Here is a 17,777-nt window from a genome sequence, read left to right as displayed (position 1 = left end):
AGCTCTTCAAGTGTCACTTCTCTATTGTGGTTAGTTTTAGGCTCTGGGTCACGCATCATAATTGAAAAACTGGTTCCTAGTAACTTCTAGTTATGTCCATTCTCTAGACTAGTGATGGTGAACCTTTTAGAGCTTTCAGTGATAACAAACAACCAGGCATGCATGCCATAGGGTTTGCCATTACTGCCTAGACTACTTTCATAGAATAAGAAAATATAAATTTCTTTTCTTTCTTTTTTTTTTTTTTTTTTTTTTTTTTTTTTTTTGTCTTTTTGAGACAGGGTCTCGCTGTGCAGTTCAGGCTGGCCTTGAGCTCACTTTGTAGCCCAGGCTGGTCTCGAACTTGCAACGATCCTCCTGTCTCAGCCTCCCGAGTGCTGGGATTACAGGCATGAGCCACTATGCCCAGCTTGAGAATATAAATTTCTAGAACCAAATTACACTTGAAATACATTGTTGTTGACAATAGGATTAGTATACATATGCATCTTTATAATTTTGTTTTCATTTTCTGTATATGTGGACATATCTATCATCATAAGTGAAAGCTGAGAGGCACTTAGATTATGCAGTAGTAAAATTTCCCCTTCTCAGGTCAGTTTATTCTTTAATCCTTACCTTGGGCATCACTGGATCAGGATGTCCCATAGGCATAGTAGGACATTTTGTAGAATTCCTTGAATAATTACCCTGTCAAAATTCTGACTAGATAATTATTTGCCCTTCTAAAATGAAGTTTTGTTTAGGGTAAGTGCTTGTGAAAGTTTTTCAAACACTGACTGATAAAAAAAGTAAGAAAACCAATTGAATAAAATGTAATAATTGAAATGAAAAACCAGCTTCTTGTTTTCAAGAAGAATATAAAAACTGGTATGGTTCCCAATAGATAGCAGAAGCAATAGAATTTCCCTTATTTTGGGCCATGAGCTGTATGACAAATAATATTTGCAACTATGAAAGTTTTAAATGTTCAACTTTTCCAAAACACTATATATGTACTGATTTTCAAATATATTTATATATACAGATATATGTATATCTTTATGTATGTATTTGTATACATATATACATATGTATGTATTTGTATACATATATATGTATATAAGTAGACAGATATTATATATATATCAAATATATACAAAGGCTGAACATAAGATGGGAAACTCATTTTATTTAACTGCTTAAATGCATTACTTCTCAGTCTTTTGGCTAAGTGTAGTATCTGTTAACAGTTAAAATAATTTATAACTTTTTAGAGTTTCAGATTGTATTAATAAGTTACATATTAATAAATAATGTTATTTTCATAACATTAGGATTTTACCGCTTTATCATACAAAGATTCTTAGGGTTTGAAAGCCCTAAAAATGAATGCTTTTGCTATTGTCTTTTCTCCATGGTTTACAGACGCAGTTTAAAATGACAGGATTGTTCTCTAATAGAGTACAGAGAGCAGCCACAATTTATTGAGCTTTGCAAGGTGAAAGAGAAAATTGGCATCAGCAAGCATAAATTCCCAAGCAGTAAATTCCACAAAGTAGTATAGCATCAAAGTGTTCGGGCACATTTATATTCCATTCACTGTGAAGAGGAATTTTTGAGAGTATTTACTGTCAGCGTTTACAAACTGACCTGCTCCTATGAAATGATCATTTCTGATTAATTTCATTTTCATAAGTCGGTGTTTTTCTTTCTTTCATACTTTTTAAATTCTGGGCTACTATTTCCATTTTTTTTTCCTTCCTTCTTTAATAGAAGAATAAAATCTTACAGTTTAAAATTCTTATTGACCCTATGCGCTTTTACAGTGAGTCTTTATGGGTGTTAGTGAAACTTTAAAATGTTGTAAAAAAATAAAGAGTAAGAAATATTGGTATACAATATACTTTGAGATTCTTTTTTATTGGACCTCTCCACTTTCTAATTGGGTTCCTAGTTAGGGCTGTGAAGTAGTTTTATGGCCTGGAAAGTGACCTACTTGCATTACAGAAGTTTTGTTCCTATGCGTCACATAGGAGCAGCACTGTTAATGTTTGTTGTTTTGTTTTTATTTTTGCTCTACTGGGAAGTGGTTTCTTTTTAAGTATTAGTGGTCTGACAGGTTTTTTGCATTGCTGTTCAGGTGGAGGCCCCTCTAGCAGACACCATATTATTTTTCCTCCAAAAGACACTTAAAACAGTTGAACTGTTGAGCAGGTGAAAGCTGTCCAAGAGGAGAACACTAGCACTAGCTTATTTTGGTTTCTTGGTTACCGCCCTTAGATGTTGCCTTTTCTTTTGTGTGATGACCGACTTCTTTTAGTTGTATGTAGTGAACTTTAGTAAAATAAATTTGACCAGATTTCTTAATAAACCGATAGGATGCCATCATGTTGCCTGCCTGACTGTTAAGTTCACCACCCCCATGGCGCCGTGAGTCTCAAGCTGGTTAAAGTTTGAGTATCTGCCTCCGTCCGTCCGCATCTCAGCTGTGCCACAGACTTCTGCTTTTCTCAATGCGTGTTGTTGCTATTTGTGCTTGTAGGTAGGTGTTGCTTGAATTAACTGGTACTTGCATGTTTTTTCCTAACGGTACTTCCCACTCGCCGACGTTCTGTATATATTTGTCTGTTGCCTGTCTTTCCATCTAGAAAGTAAGCTCGGTAAGGGAGAGTAGCTCTATCTGTAATCTTAAGAGCATTTCTGGCGTTAACAGGCACTTGGTGAGGACTTGACTGAATGAGGAGAGGGAAGGAGCCGGTGAGTCCCTAGGACTCAGCACATCTGCCTCATCACGTGTGTAAGGATGTGCCTTTTAATTCACCCCCCGCTTTGTTTCCTTAAATCTGCTTGGCTTTGCATAGCCGCTCTGAGCACGCACTGATGAATAAGTGAATGACTGATTAAAATTGACGTGGTTTTAGTTGTTTCATTTCCTGTGATACAAGAATTCCAGCTTGGTGATATAATTGTTTTTACATAAAAACAAACAGTATAAATAATTACAGAGAATACAAAAGTGAGCAAACTTTTTTTGGCTCTTAAAACCTTGACTATAGTGAAGGCAAAGATTTGGATTCTTAATTTGTTTTTAATAATTTAAGTATCATTTTTACATTTCCTAAAAGTTCATTTAACATTCTTGTGTTTTAGAGGTGAGTAGATCTGACACAGTGATGTTTATTTGAGTTGCATTTTATATGTGGTCAGGGCAATGAATTCATTCTCTGTTTATATCAGAGAACATTCCAGCAATTGTAAGCCACATGCATGCACGCGCGCACTCTCGAACCACATCCAGTGGCGACTTATTATGGGGACTGACAGACTGTCATCCTTTTGATGGCTTGAGCTGTATATCTCCTGAACAGCAATGGGGCTCTTATGCAGAAAGTATCATATGTTCCCAGCCAATTTACAGGGAAACAGCAATAACATTTTATCATGGTTGAGAGCCCAGTAGCTGCTTCCTATTAAACTTGCCCTTTCAGATACCTGTCTTGGATTAATTTGTTGATTTCAAATGGAAACTCAGTCTTCTCCAGCGAAGCATGACGTTCTAGGATAGACTCTCTGAATGACAATTACTGTGTATTCTAGCTGGTTTCAGACCATTACAAGCCTTGGGCACCAGTGGAAGACAGAGGACTTCAGTAACTGATTTTAATATCATGTCTAATTCTAACTGTCAGTTATGTATGTGCCAAGGAAAGAATTCTCAGAAAGATGAAATGCAAAACACTTCTCACTTGCTCTTTTTAATGATACACTGTGCTGCAGGGTGGGGGCAGGGGAGGGAAACCAGGGAGGGAGCAGCCATCTCCTGAAGGGGACCTGCGTAGCCAGGAAGCGTAGGCTTGAGAAGTGAGCAGAACTGCCACCTGATTTGTGTGTGTGTGTGTGTGTGTGTGTGTGTGTGTGCACGCCTCTCAGGATGCTTCTCAGTAGTAGTTGGTTTACTAAAACAAGTTTCCATAAATCAGTACCAATATTTTTCTTTGAATATTCAAGAAAAATGGAGGGTTTTACAAAGTTACTATAATAAGCTTTATTCACCATTTTGGTGTTACAGATTGAATGTCTTTGGTGGTAAAGATTCTTGTGAGGTGCTACTGAGCATAACCTAGTAAAGATGTGATGAATCCTGTTAAAACTGAAATTAGGAAAGCCCTGAAATACATTTCAAATGGGCAAGGAAAGCAATAGTTTGGGGTCTTTAAAATATTCTGTCTTTGTGGAGCACATTATATAAATACATTCTTGAACATTTGTGCTTAGCAAATGTATTTGGAGTTACAGAAGATTAACTGATTGTTAATTTGTGATTTTACTTTTCACAGTTATTTCTTAAGCACGTTGGCTTTATTCCTAAGTCATGTACTACAGTATCTATAACCCAGTTTTTTTTTTTTTTTTTTTTGTCTTTTTCCTTTTTATTGGTACCGGGGATCGAACTCACGACTGCCTGCTTGTAAGGCAGACGCTTATGCCGCTGAGCTAAAACCCCAGCTCTATAACCCAGTTTTATGTAAAAGGAGAAGGAAATCCATAGCAAACTACACATTTAGCAAACTTGTATCTTAGAACTAATAAAACTGGTTTCTCTCTGGCAATCTGTAACTGAACACAGTGTATGATAGATGGCTTACATGGAGTCTTCTATATGTGTTACAATTCTTGGTTTAAGAAAAAACTATTTTTTTATCCTTTTTTTTTTGAGACAGGGTGTCACTATGCAGTTCAGGCTGGCCTGGGGCTTACTTTGTAGCCCAGGCTGATCTCAAACTTGGAAGGATCCTTCTGCCTCAGCCTCCCAAGTACTAGGATTACAGGAGTGCACCACCATACCCAGCCAGAAAAAAACTATTATAAATTCACATTTAAGGCATTTAGACATATGGCATGCCATGAACCACTGCCACCCCTTGAAAGCATGATTACGTATTAGTTGTGTTATGTGTTAAGTCCACACACACCCTAGTTGTTAGCTCTGTTCCCTGCTCTAACTTCATAGAAAGGTTTTGCTGGTACTGATACTCAGATTTGGAAATGAACATATCTTTCAAACACACAAAGTAAACAAGAATTTAAGCATGCCAAATGCAGTTTAACATTTATGTGTCTTTTTTCCATTTTTTTTTTTTTTTTTTTTATTGGTACCGGGGATTGAACTCACGACTGCCTGCTTGCAAGGCAGGTGCTTATGCCGCTGAGCTAAATCCCCAGCCCCCTTTTTTCCATTTTTTGTTTTGTTTTATTTTCCTGGAAGAAATTGTTTTAAGAAAATGCAGAAAGCTTTTATGGTGATTGTTTTTTAATGGCATTTTACATGAAGAAAACCAATAAATTGCTGGGTGTAAAGTTTTATTTGAAACTTGATTCGGTGATACTTAACAAAACTGCTTCCCCTTGTGTCAGAATCAAAGTAATAGAGTATTTTGGTGCTGTTTTCTAGGGTCCCCACTGAATGGCCATTTATGCCATCAGTCCAGTGATAGAACAAATGATGTTTCCGCTTGGGCAAGCTTTGTTTTATCAGGATCAGTAACCTTCTCAGCAGTTGACCCAGAACTATAATGCACGTCTCTGAATAGATAGCATATGTCACAGCTCTGGGCAGACTTGCTTCATAAGCAAGATTGTCTAATGAAGATTTAATAAATAAGGCAATGTTTCCAGCAAGAAATGTCTTTTTTTTTATAATGATAACTTCTCTTAAGCTTATTTTATTGCTATGGCTCATCTCTTGCATTTATTCTCATAAAAACCAAAAGACTAAGCATACGTATAAATGCATACACACAGACCCCATGATATGTCATTCATTTGTCAATATTTCTTTCTGAAATACATCATTTGTATATAAAGAATGTAGAATTCAGATTATTATGTTGGTTTAAAGTTTATAAGTGATACATAAAAGTGGTAATATCCAAGTCTAGAAAAGCCATGTGACAGAACAAAACTAGCACTTTTATACAGGTATGTATATATTATTTCTTAATAACAGAATAGAGCAAAAAGGTCTTTTTCCCCCTGAATGCACAATGTCTTGCCTCACAGATGATCTTTAGTCAGTAGTTTTCAATACCCTGTAATTCAACATTGACTTCTTTGCTCACATTGACCTGCTCTGACTTTAGAAGACATGGATGGAATAAATGGAGGAAAGAATCTGGAACATCCACATATGCAAATAAATCATGCACAACTGTATGCTGACATTCAATGCTTCTTTTCATTGACCTTTGACAGGTTAGGGCTTGACCCAAAACTGTTGGCTAAAATACTAAATATGAGTTCAGGACGCTGTTGGTCAAGTGACACTTATAACCCTGTACCAGGGGTGATGGATGGCGTTCCTTCAGCTAATAACTATCAGGGTGGATTTGGAACAACACTCATGGCTAAGGTATGTAACCGCAGAAACTAACCAAAAGAGGGGAAATCTATGGCTTATTGGTGTAATTTCTATTGTCTTCCTCCTCCTCTTCCTCCAACTCCTCTTTCCACTCTCTTCCTCTCCCCCTCTTCCCCTTTCTCTCGCCTATTTCCCCTTTCCAAAGTAAGTCCCATTAGAATTGAGTGAAACCTTAGCTTGGATAAAGATCCTTATCTTGTTCATTTTGTTACTGGGCTTTGGGATGGGAAGAATGGAGCCAGGATTTTTCTTCTGTGCTTTTTTAAAATAATATAAGCCAGAAATTTTTGTTTTTCATCATACATTTATACTAATTTACCAACTCATGGGGGCTGGGGATTTAGCTCAGCGGCATAAGCGTGTGGTCGTGAGTTTGATCCCTGGTACCGATAAAAAAAAAAGTCAACAACCAACTCATGAGAGTGGGATCAGTAAGAATTTCTGATTGTTAATGAATGCCTTGGCATTGCTCGTACACAGAAGGAAGGAGGGGTCTTTCTCATGGTTGCTAAGTACATCTTCCTGCTTTAACAGAATATGTGGTCTTATATATAAGTTAGCTAAGTCTTTTTGGAAAAGCAAGTTATGGGAGATGCTGTTTGGACCAGTAGCTTTTCAGATTTCTGCTTAGAGCTCATTCATTTACACCCTGCTCCTGCCCGCCTCCTTACAAAAGCAGCAGTACATAAACCTAGATACCGAACTTGGCTTACTCTCTCTCATTCCCCGAGACCCTGGGTGTATTCTGCTACCTTGAATATGTAGAATTCATCCGGTTCCCTGGACATTGCCTGCCTCAAAAGACTCATTTTTGCTCTCCTGTTCCCCTTTGTCTGCTCCCACCTTGCAGAACTCATTTCTGCCTCGTGACCTCTCTCATTTGAAAATTTTTAAATTTGTTGTTCCTTCTGCTAGGGTCGTTTTTCCTTCCCACCACCTCCCTTCTATCCCCGTGCCTTTATGTGCTAGTAATCTACCTGTACCTTTCAGCCCTGTGGGCAGGCATGCTTCCTCTAGAAGGTGTCAGCTGCTCTGTACCTCCCTAGCTCCTGCTCCTCCCTTCTCCTGTCAGATTATGCAAATGCTTGCTTAATTGTCCTTGTCAATAGGCTGTTTGAGTAGGCTGTGGCTGTCTTGTTCTTCACTGTATTCCAGCTGACACACTGTCGACACACCTTATTTATTGGATGAAGTAATATTTGAAACTCTGTTTCCTGTTTTGGAGTCTTATTTCCCCTTATTTAGAAAATATTTTTATTTTATGGTAATCTTACAGACTTCTATAGGTTTGGGGGGGAGGATTAATTTCACTGTATAATTCTACTTGTAATAGTTACTTCTGTCCAAAAGCAAAACTGAACAAGTAGGTCTTATGGCAGATGGGGAAGTGAAGTAGACACCAGAAATCTAGGTTTCTGTGTGGAGCTGTTCTGCAGCTGAATGAAAGCACTTATAAATGAGTTTGGGATTGTGGCTGAGTGGTGGAGTGCTTGCTTAGCTTGTGCAAAGACCTGGGTTTAATCCTAGTACCACATATACAAAAATAGGTGTAAAATATTGCTTGTGAGAATCTTATGTTTTTAGTCTCTTATTTTCTTTCTTTGAAACCAAAGCACTAGGAGCCATAGTTCCAAAGTAAGCCTTTACTGCCAGCCTCAATATATTCCTTCTTTGATGCTTCTTTGATTTAGGACTTGGGATTGGCACAAGACTCTGCCACCAGTACAAAGAGCCCCATCTTTCTGGGCAGTCTGGCCCATCAGATCTTCAGGATGATGTGTGCAAAGGGATACTCAAAGAAAGACTTCTCAGCTGTGTTCCAGTTCCTACGAGAGGAGGAGAACTTCTGAGTGTGCCTCTTGGTATGGACACTGTTGGAACAGACTGTCCCCTGGAGCTTCCTTCTAGCTCACTCCACAAGTAAATGAGTTTAATCAAGGTCATCTGTCTGCTTTTGATTGTCTGAGTAACAGTAATCCCTAGGATTTCTCACCCATTTTTAACTGTTTATTCTTTTTGTCTGTTTAGCAAACATCTGAGGAAAAAATTGTTTTGTGCAAACCATTGAGGGTTTTTGCTAACTAAAATGACCTTTTAAAAAAGTGTGACCCCTGATTATCTTCAAATAAATTATTCCATACTTCAGTCAGCATATTGTTTACTCCACTTGCCAAATAAAAACAAATATTTTGTCAACAACATCGAATCCATCCTACAGCAAAGAAAAGAAGCCAGTGCGAGGAAAATTAGACAAAGGAAGTATTACCTATACCCCTTGGACTGTTAATCAAGTGGTGGTATTCTTACATTTCTGAGATTACTGATTTATTTTTCAGGGAATGGATAAAGTAAAAGAATTTGTTCCTGCATGTTTTATAATTTGGACTCTGTTACAGCATCTTAGTGTGCCCCTCTTGTTCCAACTCCCAGTACTCAGCAGACTTTATATTTTTTGCTTCCTTGTACATTCTTACTACATATTTTTTGACTTCAAAAGAATGATATCATAAGAGTGTTTCAGAGCTTTGGAGCTTTGCTTTGGATAATTATTCTAAATATAACCACATTATTTTGAATTAAAATAAATCACTGATATTTTCTTGGCGTTTTTGTTTTCTTCTCAAACTGGTGGGGAAAAGAAGAGAGAAGGAGGGGAGGTCAAAGGGAGCAAACGTAGGAGTTGGCCAGTGGCCAGCCAGCACCCCGCTGCGCTGCTCAGGGGTCGTCTGTCTGCATGGGTTCTGGTCATAGGTGCTGTAGGAATTCAGCTCACATGAAGGAAACGTGCTCCAACATGGAGTTCCTGCCCCAGGAAACATTTTGAATAATAGACCTGGACACCAGATTGGCAGAAGTATTAGTGCTTCCATCATTTTTTTAATGATTAAAAATTCCAGGCACTACTATAAGTGCTAAGGAGTCAGACAAGACAAAGTCCCTGCCCTTCTAGAGCATAAATTGTAGTGTCTCGTTAGGGTGTATGTGTTTGTGTGTAGGAGGAGGTTAATAATAAGAAGTATGGTGATAATGATTAAAAGTAATAAAGCAGGTGAAGGGCATAGACAGGGAGTGGCAAGGGTATTTGTTAGAGGGGTAAGAGGGATTCTCACTGATAGGATGGCAGAGAGAAGAGCCAGGGAGTGGAATGCGTGATGCTGATGTCTGAGGAAAAGAATTCCATGAATTAGGGAATGAAGTGCAAAGGCTCCCAGGTAGAATGGTGCTGGGTATGAGGAACCATAAGGGCACTGTGGGTAAAGTGACATGGGATGAGGGGGCCTGATCAGGGGAGGCCATGGATGTTGTAAGACACTGGCTTTTATTCTAAGTGAAGTGAGCAGCGAGTCAGTTAGCTTTTGCTATGTAAAAATCATCCCAGTATTTAGTGACTTAAAACAATGAACAAGTTTATGTTTCAAGATTCTCTACTTACCTTATTCTGGGTGGGCCAGTTCATCTGGACCTTGATGGTCTCCCGCAGCTGGGACACCTGGATGGTGGTGGCATCTTTCTGTGTGGTCAGTCATCCTCTGGGAGGCTACCTGACTATGCTTATGGTGGCGCAAGTGTTCCCTGCATGAACATGGACAAGCCACTCTTTTCAGTCCTCTGCTGGATTCGTATTTGTGTTGTGTTAGCCAAAGTAAGCCACGGCCAACCCAGTGTCAGTGTAGGAAGGGACTCCACGAATGTGGACATAGGGGCACTCTTGTGACTGTTTACAAACAACCTGTTACAGTCCGTGAAGGGTTTTGTTCAGAGAAATGATGTTATCTGGCCTACTTTTTTTTAGAGGGATCATTCTGCTACTGCGTAGAGAACAGAATATAGGGGCACAGTGTGGAAGCAGGGCGATTGGTTAGGAGACTATTATAATATCCAGCAGTGGTGGGAACCACAGTGTTACAGTGACGAAGAGAAGTGGTCAAATTCTGACCAGAAAAGACAGAGCCGCTAACTAATGAGGGGTCACAGAGAAAGGGAGGAGTCAAGGGTGAATCTGAGTTTGGAGTCTGAGAAAGTAGAAGAAAGGAGTTTATAATGGGAGAAGAATCTGGGGAGGATTATATGAGGGTTAGGAGCAAAAGACCCTAGAAGTGTACTTGAGATGCTTAATGCACCTCTAAGTAGAAAAGAATTAAGGATCTCAGGCAGAGCCCTGTGTTAACTCTTTATGGTTGGGAAAACAAGGCAGAACCACGAATGGAACCGAGGAGTGACCAGGAAGAGGGTGGGAACAGCGTCCTGGGAGCCAAATGATGACAGCATTTTAAGGAAGCAGTGGTGATCAATTTCAGAAGCTCCTGCTAAAGCGGGTAATATAAGGGCTGAAAATGAACCATTTGGATTTTGTAAAGTAGTTGCCATTGGTGATTCTTTGAAGAATCTTGGGATTGAAAGGGGAATTGAGAATGAAAGGGTGGAGGAAGAGGAATTGGAAATGATTTGTATAGAGACAACTGTTAAGCGTTTGATGCAAAAGCAAACAGATACATGAAACACACTGGCAAAGAATATGGAACCAAGAGAAATTTTCTGTATTTTTAAGATGGGAACTATTATGGGATGGAGTGGATTGGTCTAATAAAGATCAGGTAAGTAATGTTGCAAAGGAGGGAACATTTACCATGTGACATTCTGAGTGAATAAAAGCGAAAGGGGTATGAGCAGGGTTGGACCCCTGAAAACTAAAAAAACAGACAAACAGATCATGTTTCAAACTGCCAAAAAAAGTGCCAGGGATATAGCTCAGCAGGAACAGTATTGCCTGGCAAGCGTGAGGTCGTGAGTTCAATTCCCAGTACCAAGAACAAAACAAAATAAAAACCCAGACTACCAGTATCTTACATGAAGTATGGAAAAGAACTGTAATTAATTATACCATTTTTCAATATGGATCAGTACTAGTTCTGGAAAGGATTTTCCTGACTTCTGAATGTGACCGTGTACAATTCACCTTCCTCTGACCATTTATTGTTTCATCTGTTCAGTTAAAATGTGGCCTAACATTAAACGTCTGTTTGGAAGGTAAAACAAGAAAATATGACTTAAGGACAATCACGGGTGATGGTAAGCATGTGCAGCTATTGGAGCCTCGCGTTACCATTGAGCATGCAAAATGGTACCACTTCTTTGAAAATCATCTGGAGTTCATCACACTTTTTTTTTTTTTTTTGGCTTTTTCCTTTTTATCGGTACCAGGGATCGAACTCACGACTGCCTGCTTACAAGGCAGGCGCTTATGCCGCTGAGCTAAATCCCCAGCCCCTGGAGTTCATCACACTTTTAAACATAGTGTTAGCACATGATCTAGCAACTCTACCTCTTTATGCCGCCCCAAAAGGAAATATCCATACAACAATTTATATGTGAACATTCATAGCAATATTATTCATAATAACTAAAAGTAGAAATGATTCCATATATCCCTTGACTGATGAGTAGAAAAACTCTGATCTGTCCACACAAAGAAAGATTATTTGGCCATAAAAGGAAACAATACTGATACATGGATGAATTTTGAAAACGTGTAATCTGATAGAAGGTAGACACAAAAGGCCATGTGGTCTGCATACATGAAGTGTTAGGCAAATCTATAGAAATCTCTGGTAAATTAGTGGCTGCCGGGGACTGATGGGAGGAGAACTGGGAGTAGCTGCTAGAATATGGCATTTATTTTGGAGCTGATTAAAATGTAGTGATGGTTGTATAACTTTGTGAATGTATTTAATAATCATGTATGCATACAAAGCGGGGACATGATGAGTAAAGGTCTTTTTTTTTTTTTTTTTTTGTCTTTTTCTTTTTTATCGATACCGGGGATCGAACTCATGACTGCCTGCTTGCAAGGCAGGTGCTTATGCTGCTGAGCTAAATCCCTAGCCCCAGGTCTTTCTTTTTTGATGAATGGTTCTCAGTTGGGGCTGCCCCCTTGCCTAGGAAGGATGTATGAAAATTATTGGTTGTCACACTCTATTGAAATTTATTGGACAGAGGCTAAGGAAGCTGCTCAATGTTCTACAAGGCAATACCCATAATAAGAATTATCCTGTTCAAAATGTTGATAATGCAGAACTCAAGAAATCCTTCTCTAGAGTGCCACAGCAACCTGAAACCTGCTTAGGACGACTTCAGGGCCTCTGTCCTGCTGGTAGACCTGCTGCTTCTGGTCCCAGATTCCCAGGAACATCCTCTGACTCCCTGCACCCCATCTCTACAGCTTTCTAACTCTCTAGTGCTTACTGAGGTGCCTTACTTTCTTATTTACTTGTTACTCTTATTTTTAATAGCTTTATTGAGGTATAATTTACATTAAAAATTTCTTCTTTTACACAGTTTGATGGCTTTCAGTAAGTGCAGAGTTGTACAGCCATCCCCACAGTCCTGTTTGAGAACATTGCCATCATCCCCTTCAAGTCCCCTGGGTCCCTTTGCAGTCACTTCCTGTTCTTCCCCTTTCCCCCAGCTATGGGCACTAACCATTAATCTTTTGGCCTGTAGAGTCACCAATCTGGTTGTTACCCAATTCATCCTTCACGCTGCTCGGGAACAGGCCTTTCTGAGACTAAACTCTAATTCAGTCCTTTCCCTATTTAAAATCCTCGATCGAGAATGCAGTCTGAACTTCTCTTAGCACCGCAGTGTGTGAGTCCCTTTGTGCTCCGGCTTCCATTCTGTCCACCAACACAGTTGCTCACAGAGCTGCACTTGCCACTTCCAGACCTGTCATGTTCTCACTCCTGGTTTCCTTCACCTGAAACGCCTTTCGCCTCCCCTCCTGGCTCACAGCTTTCCTTGGCTGCTTCAGGCCGAGGCATTTCCCCTCTGCTTACCTGGCTCCTCGTTGCGCGCTCTTGCTGGAGGACTTGCCCCGTTACATTGCATCTGCTGCTTTACTCATCTGTCTTCCGTACCGGGCCCTGACCACTCTGAGGACACAGAATGTGTCATGTCAACTGTGAGTCCTTGTGTGGACTCAGCACCTGACACTGAGTAGGAGCTCAATAAATAATTTGAACGCATGAATGAGTAGAAGCTACAGCGTTACATTCAGGTTGTTAGCTCTACATAAACTTTTAAAGAGAAAAACAGAAATGATGATACAGAATTTTTAAAAAAAGGCACATAATCTTTCTTAAAGAGTCTTGTGGGGCTGGAGGTTTAGCTCAGCGGCATAAGTGCCTGTCTTGCAAGCAGGCAGTCGTGAGTTTGATCCCCGGTACCAATAAAAAGGAAAAAGAAAAAAAAGATTCTTGTGTACCAGACCAAGTTTATTTTACTTATGTTTATAAATGCAATGTGTTTTAGCTTCTTCAAAAGTCTTGCAGCATGTGGATCTTGTACAAAAATTTTAATCAAAAATTTAGTTTATGTTCACTGAAAAGAATTCTGGAGGGGAAAGTATGCATTTTTGGTAGAAAGTGTAATATAACTCTTTATGTACTTTGTCATCATGCATATAACTGACGCCTCAACCTGTTTCCCTTGGGGAGCATGGCAGCTTCAAATATAATCTTTTAAAACATGTCACATAGATCTGGAGGCATAAGGTGAATTTCACAGTAGCACCGGCTTGTCGTATTCAAAGAAATCTGTAAATAGCAAGTGTTTCAGAGACGTTGTACTGTCCCATGGTCCGTTGTAGTCTGCCTCAGTCACAGCGAACACCAAATGAGCCTATTCCTTGGCTGTTCTTTTCGTTGCTCAGATTTTGATCTTGACTTGTTCTCTAAGCAGTCAGAAATGTGTATGAGCTGCCCACATTGTACAGGAGAGAAAGGTGAACCTGAGCAGAGAATGAGGCAACTTTATCCGTGTGCATAAATTCTTCCCAGGCTGCTGTCAGCAAGCTGCCACTGCTCAGGAAAACAGGCCAAGTTCCTACCAGCCTCAGCTGCAGTAACTGCACCCCCGAGCATTCTCAGATGGCCAGCCGATGGGGAGTCATCCGCCCGAGTGGGGTTTTTAGCTATCCTTCAGTTCAATTGAAGAGGGAGCTTAAGGACATCATAGGGATTTGTAACGTTCCGTGCAAGGTGTCAGATCCATAAACTAGCATGTCTGTCGTATCATGCACATGTGAAATCATCTCATTGGCAGCAGACAGATTGGAGATGACCTTTTGCTATTTAATTGTATTCATCATTTAGTAATTCAAGAATACCTAAAAGGAATAAAAACTTCAGACTAGAATTAGGCTCTTTCAGAACATTAATAAGAAAATGTAGGGCGGAAGCATTTGGCAACCAGCCTAAAGGGAGTGCTTTTGAGTATCTTGATTGCAAGAGCGGTCCCCAGTGCTCGCTTCGGCAGCACATATACTAAAATTGGAACGATACAGAGAAGATTAGCATGGCCCCTGCGCAAGGATGACACGCAAATTCGTGAAGCGTTCCATATTTTTTGGGCGCAGCTTGAGACCATACTCATAAGTGAAATAAATCAATCTCGCATGTGTGAATACCGAATAGTTTCCCTAATGTAAGTAATGATTCAAATATATAAAAATATGTGGTAATCATGATTCCCCATTAGGTGGCCTTGAAGCCTTATAAAGTTTTCACTCATTAATTAGAAAGGCTTTATTCTGGGCTTCTTGATATGAAAATATTTGAAGCTGGAGTATATGAAGTTTTACCCAAATATTTCAAGGAAAAAGACACTATGGTAACTACTATTAAGTCAGGTTATAAGGTGGTGAAGTACTAGGTTATTGAAACAGTCATGCTGTGACCTCTATTGTTATATTGTTATGTCCTGTTTTATCTCAATCTCCCCCTTATTGTTTCAAAAAAAAATTATTTAGTCATTTCTTATGTTTGTCTTAATTAAAGAAAAAATTCAAAAAAATTAGGATATATAAATAGTAACTCTTTTCGATTTCCTATTAACTTGTTTTGAAGTCCTGTAGTACTCCCACGATCTTGTTTTGACTGATTAGACTCTGTTCCATTCTATATGATAGTATCAAGTTTGAAGACATAGGCAACTACTTTGAAGACAATAAGATTCACTAAGATACCCATTCTGGTTTGACTATTGTCTTCTTTGGAAGTCCTGTAATGTTTACAATGCCTAAGTTTTATTGGTCTTGTTCTCTACTGTTTTGTCCAACTTTATAATATCTAATAAGATAGACAATTCTTCTTAAGGAAACAAGGGACAACGTTGATAACCATTGTTGATAAACTTGTACTCTGTTCTACACCATGTGCTATGTCTATCCTTGGTATTGACTGACAGCTTTGTTTTGCCATATTTGACTGTATTCTTCCCCCCCCCCAAAGAAAGTAATAAGCACTAAGGAGTAATAAAATCCAAGATGTGTAAATTTTGTTGTAAAAAAGAGAGGGAAAAAAAAAAAAAAAGAAAAAGAGCTCTAACGGATATAACAGCAAGTGTGTTTGGGGGTGTTAAATAGCTGACTTTATCAATGTTTTTGGAACATTGAACACAGCTGTTTGCAGTCTCCCTGTTTGAATGTCCACCTTGTGTTCTTTGATACTGTGATTTGAGGAACTATTTTCAAGAAAATAGTGTGTAATCTACTAGCAGGTAATTTCTTACTGTTATGGTTTTTTGTTTTGTTTTGTTTTGTTTTGTTTTGTAGTTCTGTATTGCGTGTACCCTTACACCGCTTTGGTTTGTTTTGTGTTTTTCTCTTTGTCCTCTTAAATAAAAAAAAAAAAAAAAAAAAAAGAGCGGTCCCCGGGCTGGGGGACTAGAGACCTGAGTTCTAGCTCTAGGTCAGCACTGAACTGTGCAGTATTGTAGATCTGTTTCCCTTTTTTACAATGAGGGAGGGCATTGCTCTCATCTCAGATTTTCCTCTAACATTCGATTCCCCTTAGTTAAGGGTTTAAGAAAACGCGAGGCATGTTCTGACAGTTCCTGGACTCTCTCTTGTTAGGTATTATTTATTGCTCATATAGCCATCTCATTTATTAGGGTTTTTTTATAGCCAGGAATAGATTCAGAGATCAATACGTTTTTATTAATGATAGTCCGTCATGCCTGGTAAAGAGATGGCAAGAGAGCTCATCTAGAATGAGCCACTTGAATAAACCTGACACACAAGCTTAGCTACGAGCCGCCTCTTGGCAGGCCTCTCTGTAAAATAATGACATTGGCAGAGGGGGCAGCTATGGAAACCTTCCTCACAGCCAGACTCATAAAATCAAAGGGCAGGTTTGGGGTGTGTTTCTCAGCCTTGGCTGTGTATGCAAATCCTATGACTTTCTGAGTGCAGCATTTTATCTTCAAAAGGACAAAATTTGGCATTTGCCATAGTCATTAAAAATGATAAATGCCTAAAACACTTTAGAGTTTGGATTATTGGAGGTTATTACAAATATTGTTTCAATACTAAATGATACTTTAGAGTACAGAATTTCTCATTGAGGCTGTCAAACCAAATTTGAAATGTTTTCACAATTTTCCCTTTAACTATATGAAATTGGACATAATTGTTCATTCTCCTTGTAAAAATGAGTGGTGTGGGCTCTTCAGAAGTGAGTTATTCCTCCTAGCTTCATTAAGAGATAGCCTTGTGCCCTGAAAGAGTTAACGCACCCTTTAGAGGGAGCTTTCCCGCCCCTCTGAGCAGAGTTCAGATGGTATCAAGCTCACTCTTCCTTTACATTTGTTTTGTGCGTCTTGAACTTCATTTCATTCCATGTATGGATAAAATTTAAAACATTGTCTGGGAATTTTAAACTCTTTGAGGCCGTTTCCAGTAATTTCACCTTAGAGTTCTAATCTCAAAGACCTCAAGGGCAAAATATAGCTTTACTCCGCACCCCGCTCCCTTGGTGACCTTAACCCTGACCCCGGGCCTGCTCTCTATAAGTGCCAAACATGATTCATTCTCCTCGCTTGGTTTAGTTTTGTTCCTTTAATGATCCAAAATGACCAGAGAGACCTGATAGCTTATTTGTGCTGATGTAAGTATGCTCCACTAGTTAACTCCAAACTTATTTATTTGGCTTTTACTTTTGCCTAGAATTGATCCTTGTCTCAGAGATGAAAAGTCCATATGTTAGACAAAGAGATAGAAATAGTTCAGGTGTACAAGACTACTGCACTAGAATGCAAAATAAAACAACGTGCTAGGGAAGAAGAGATTACCTGTATTACCTGCACGGCTCCCGTATTGCAGGTGCAGAACAAATGTTCGTGAATGAGCTTTATTATATAGTTACAGCTTAACGCACTCATGTTCAGACCGTCTTCTTCTTGTAAGTTTCAGGAGTCATACTTCTCCAAGTTAAAATATTTTGCATGTATGATTTCTTTTAGCTTGAATACCTTATTTCTCCTACTTCTAGAACACTCTTGGGGAACCTACAGCGCACATGCTAAAGAGGGATGTTTTTGT

General features: G+C 39.2%; 1 protein-coding gene and 1 non-coding gene across 2 annotated transcripts in view; both read left to right on the top strand.

Annotated features, from left to right (window-relative positions):
• The window catches only part of Hibadh (3-hydroxyisobutyrate dehydrogenase), a 116,128-nt gene extending 107,128 nt beyond the window's left edge, over positions 1-9,000 (top strand). Inside the window, exons 7-8 of the mRNA XM_063239897.1 lie at positions 6,235-6,391; positions 8,092-9,000. Coding sequence (XP_063095967.1) covers positions 6,235-6,391; positions 8,092-8,250 — 316 coding nt within the window. The 3' untranslated portion in view covers positions 8,251-9,000. The remainder of the gene's footprint in view (positions 1-6,234; positions 6,392-8,091) is intronic.
• A 5,697-nt stretch (positions 9,001-14,697) lies between these two features.
• Positions 14,698-14,804, top strand: LOC111756273 (U6 spliceosomal RNA). The gene has a single exon (XR_002790749.1). It is a non-coding gene; the product is annotated as a U6 spliceosomal RNA (small nuclear RNA).
• The last annotated feature ends 2,973 nt before the right edge of the window (positions 14,805-17,777 follow it).

This window comes from Cavia porcellus, unplaced genomic scaffold, assembly GCF_034190915.1.
Source record: "Cavia porcellus strain 051 isolate PalLab524CR breed Dunkin Hartley unplaced genomic scaffold, mCavPor4.1 scaffold_2, whole genome shotgun sequence".
Classification (NCBI taxonomy): domain Eukaryota; kingdom Metazoa; phylum Chordata; class Mammalia; order Rodentia; family Caviidae; genus Cavia; species Cavia porcellus.
This window is presented reverse-complemented; position numbering and strand designations above follow the sequence as displayed.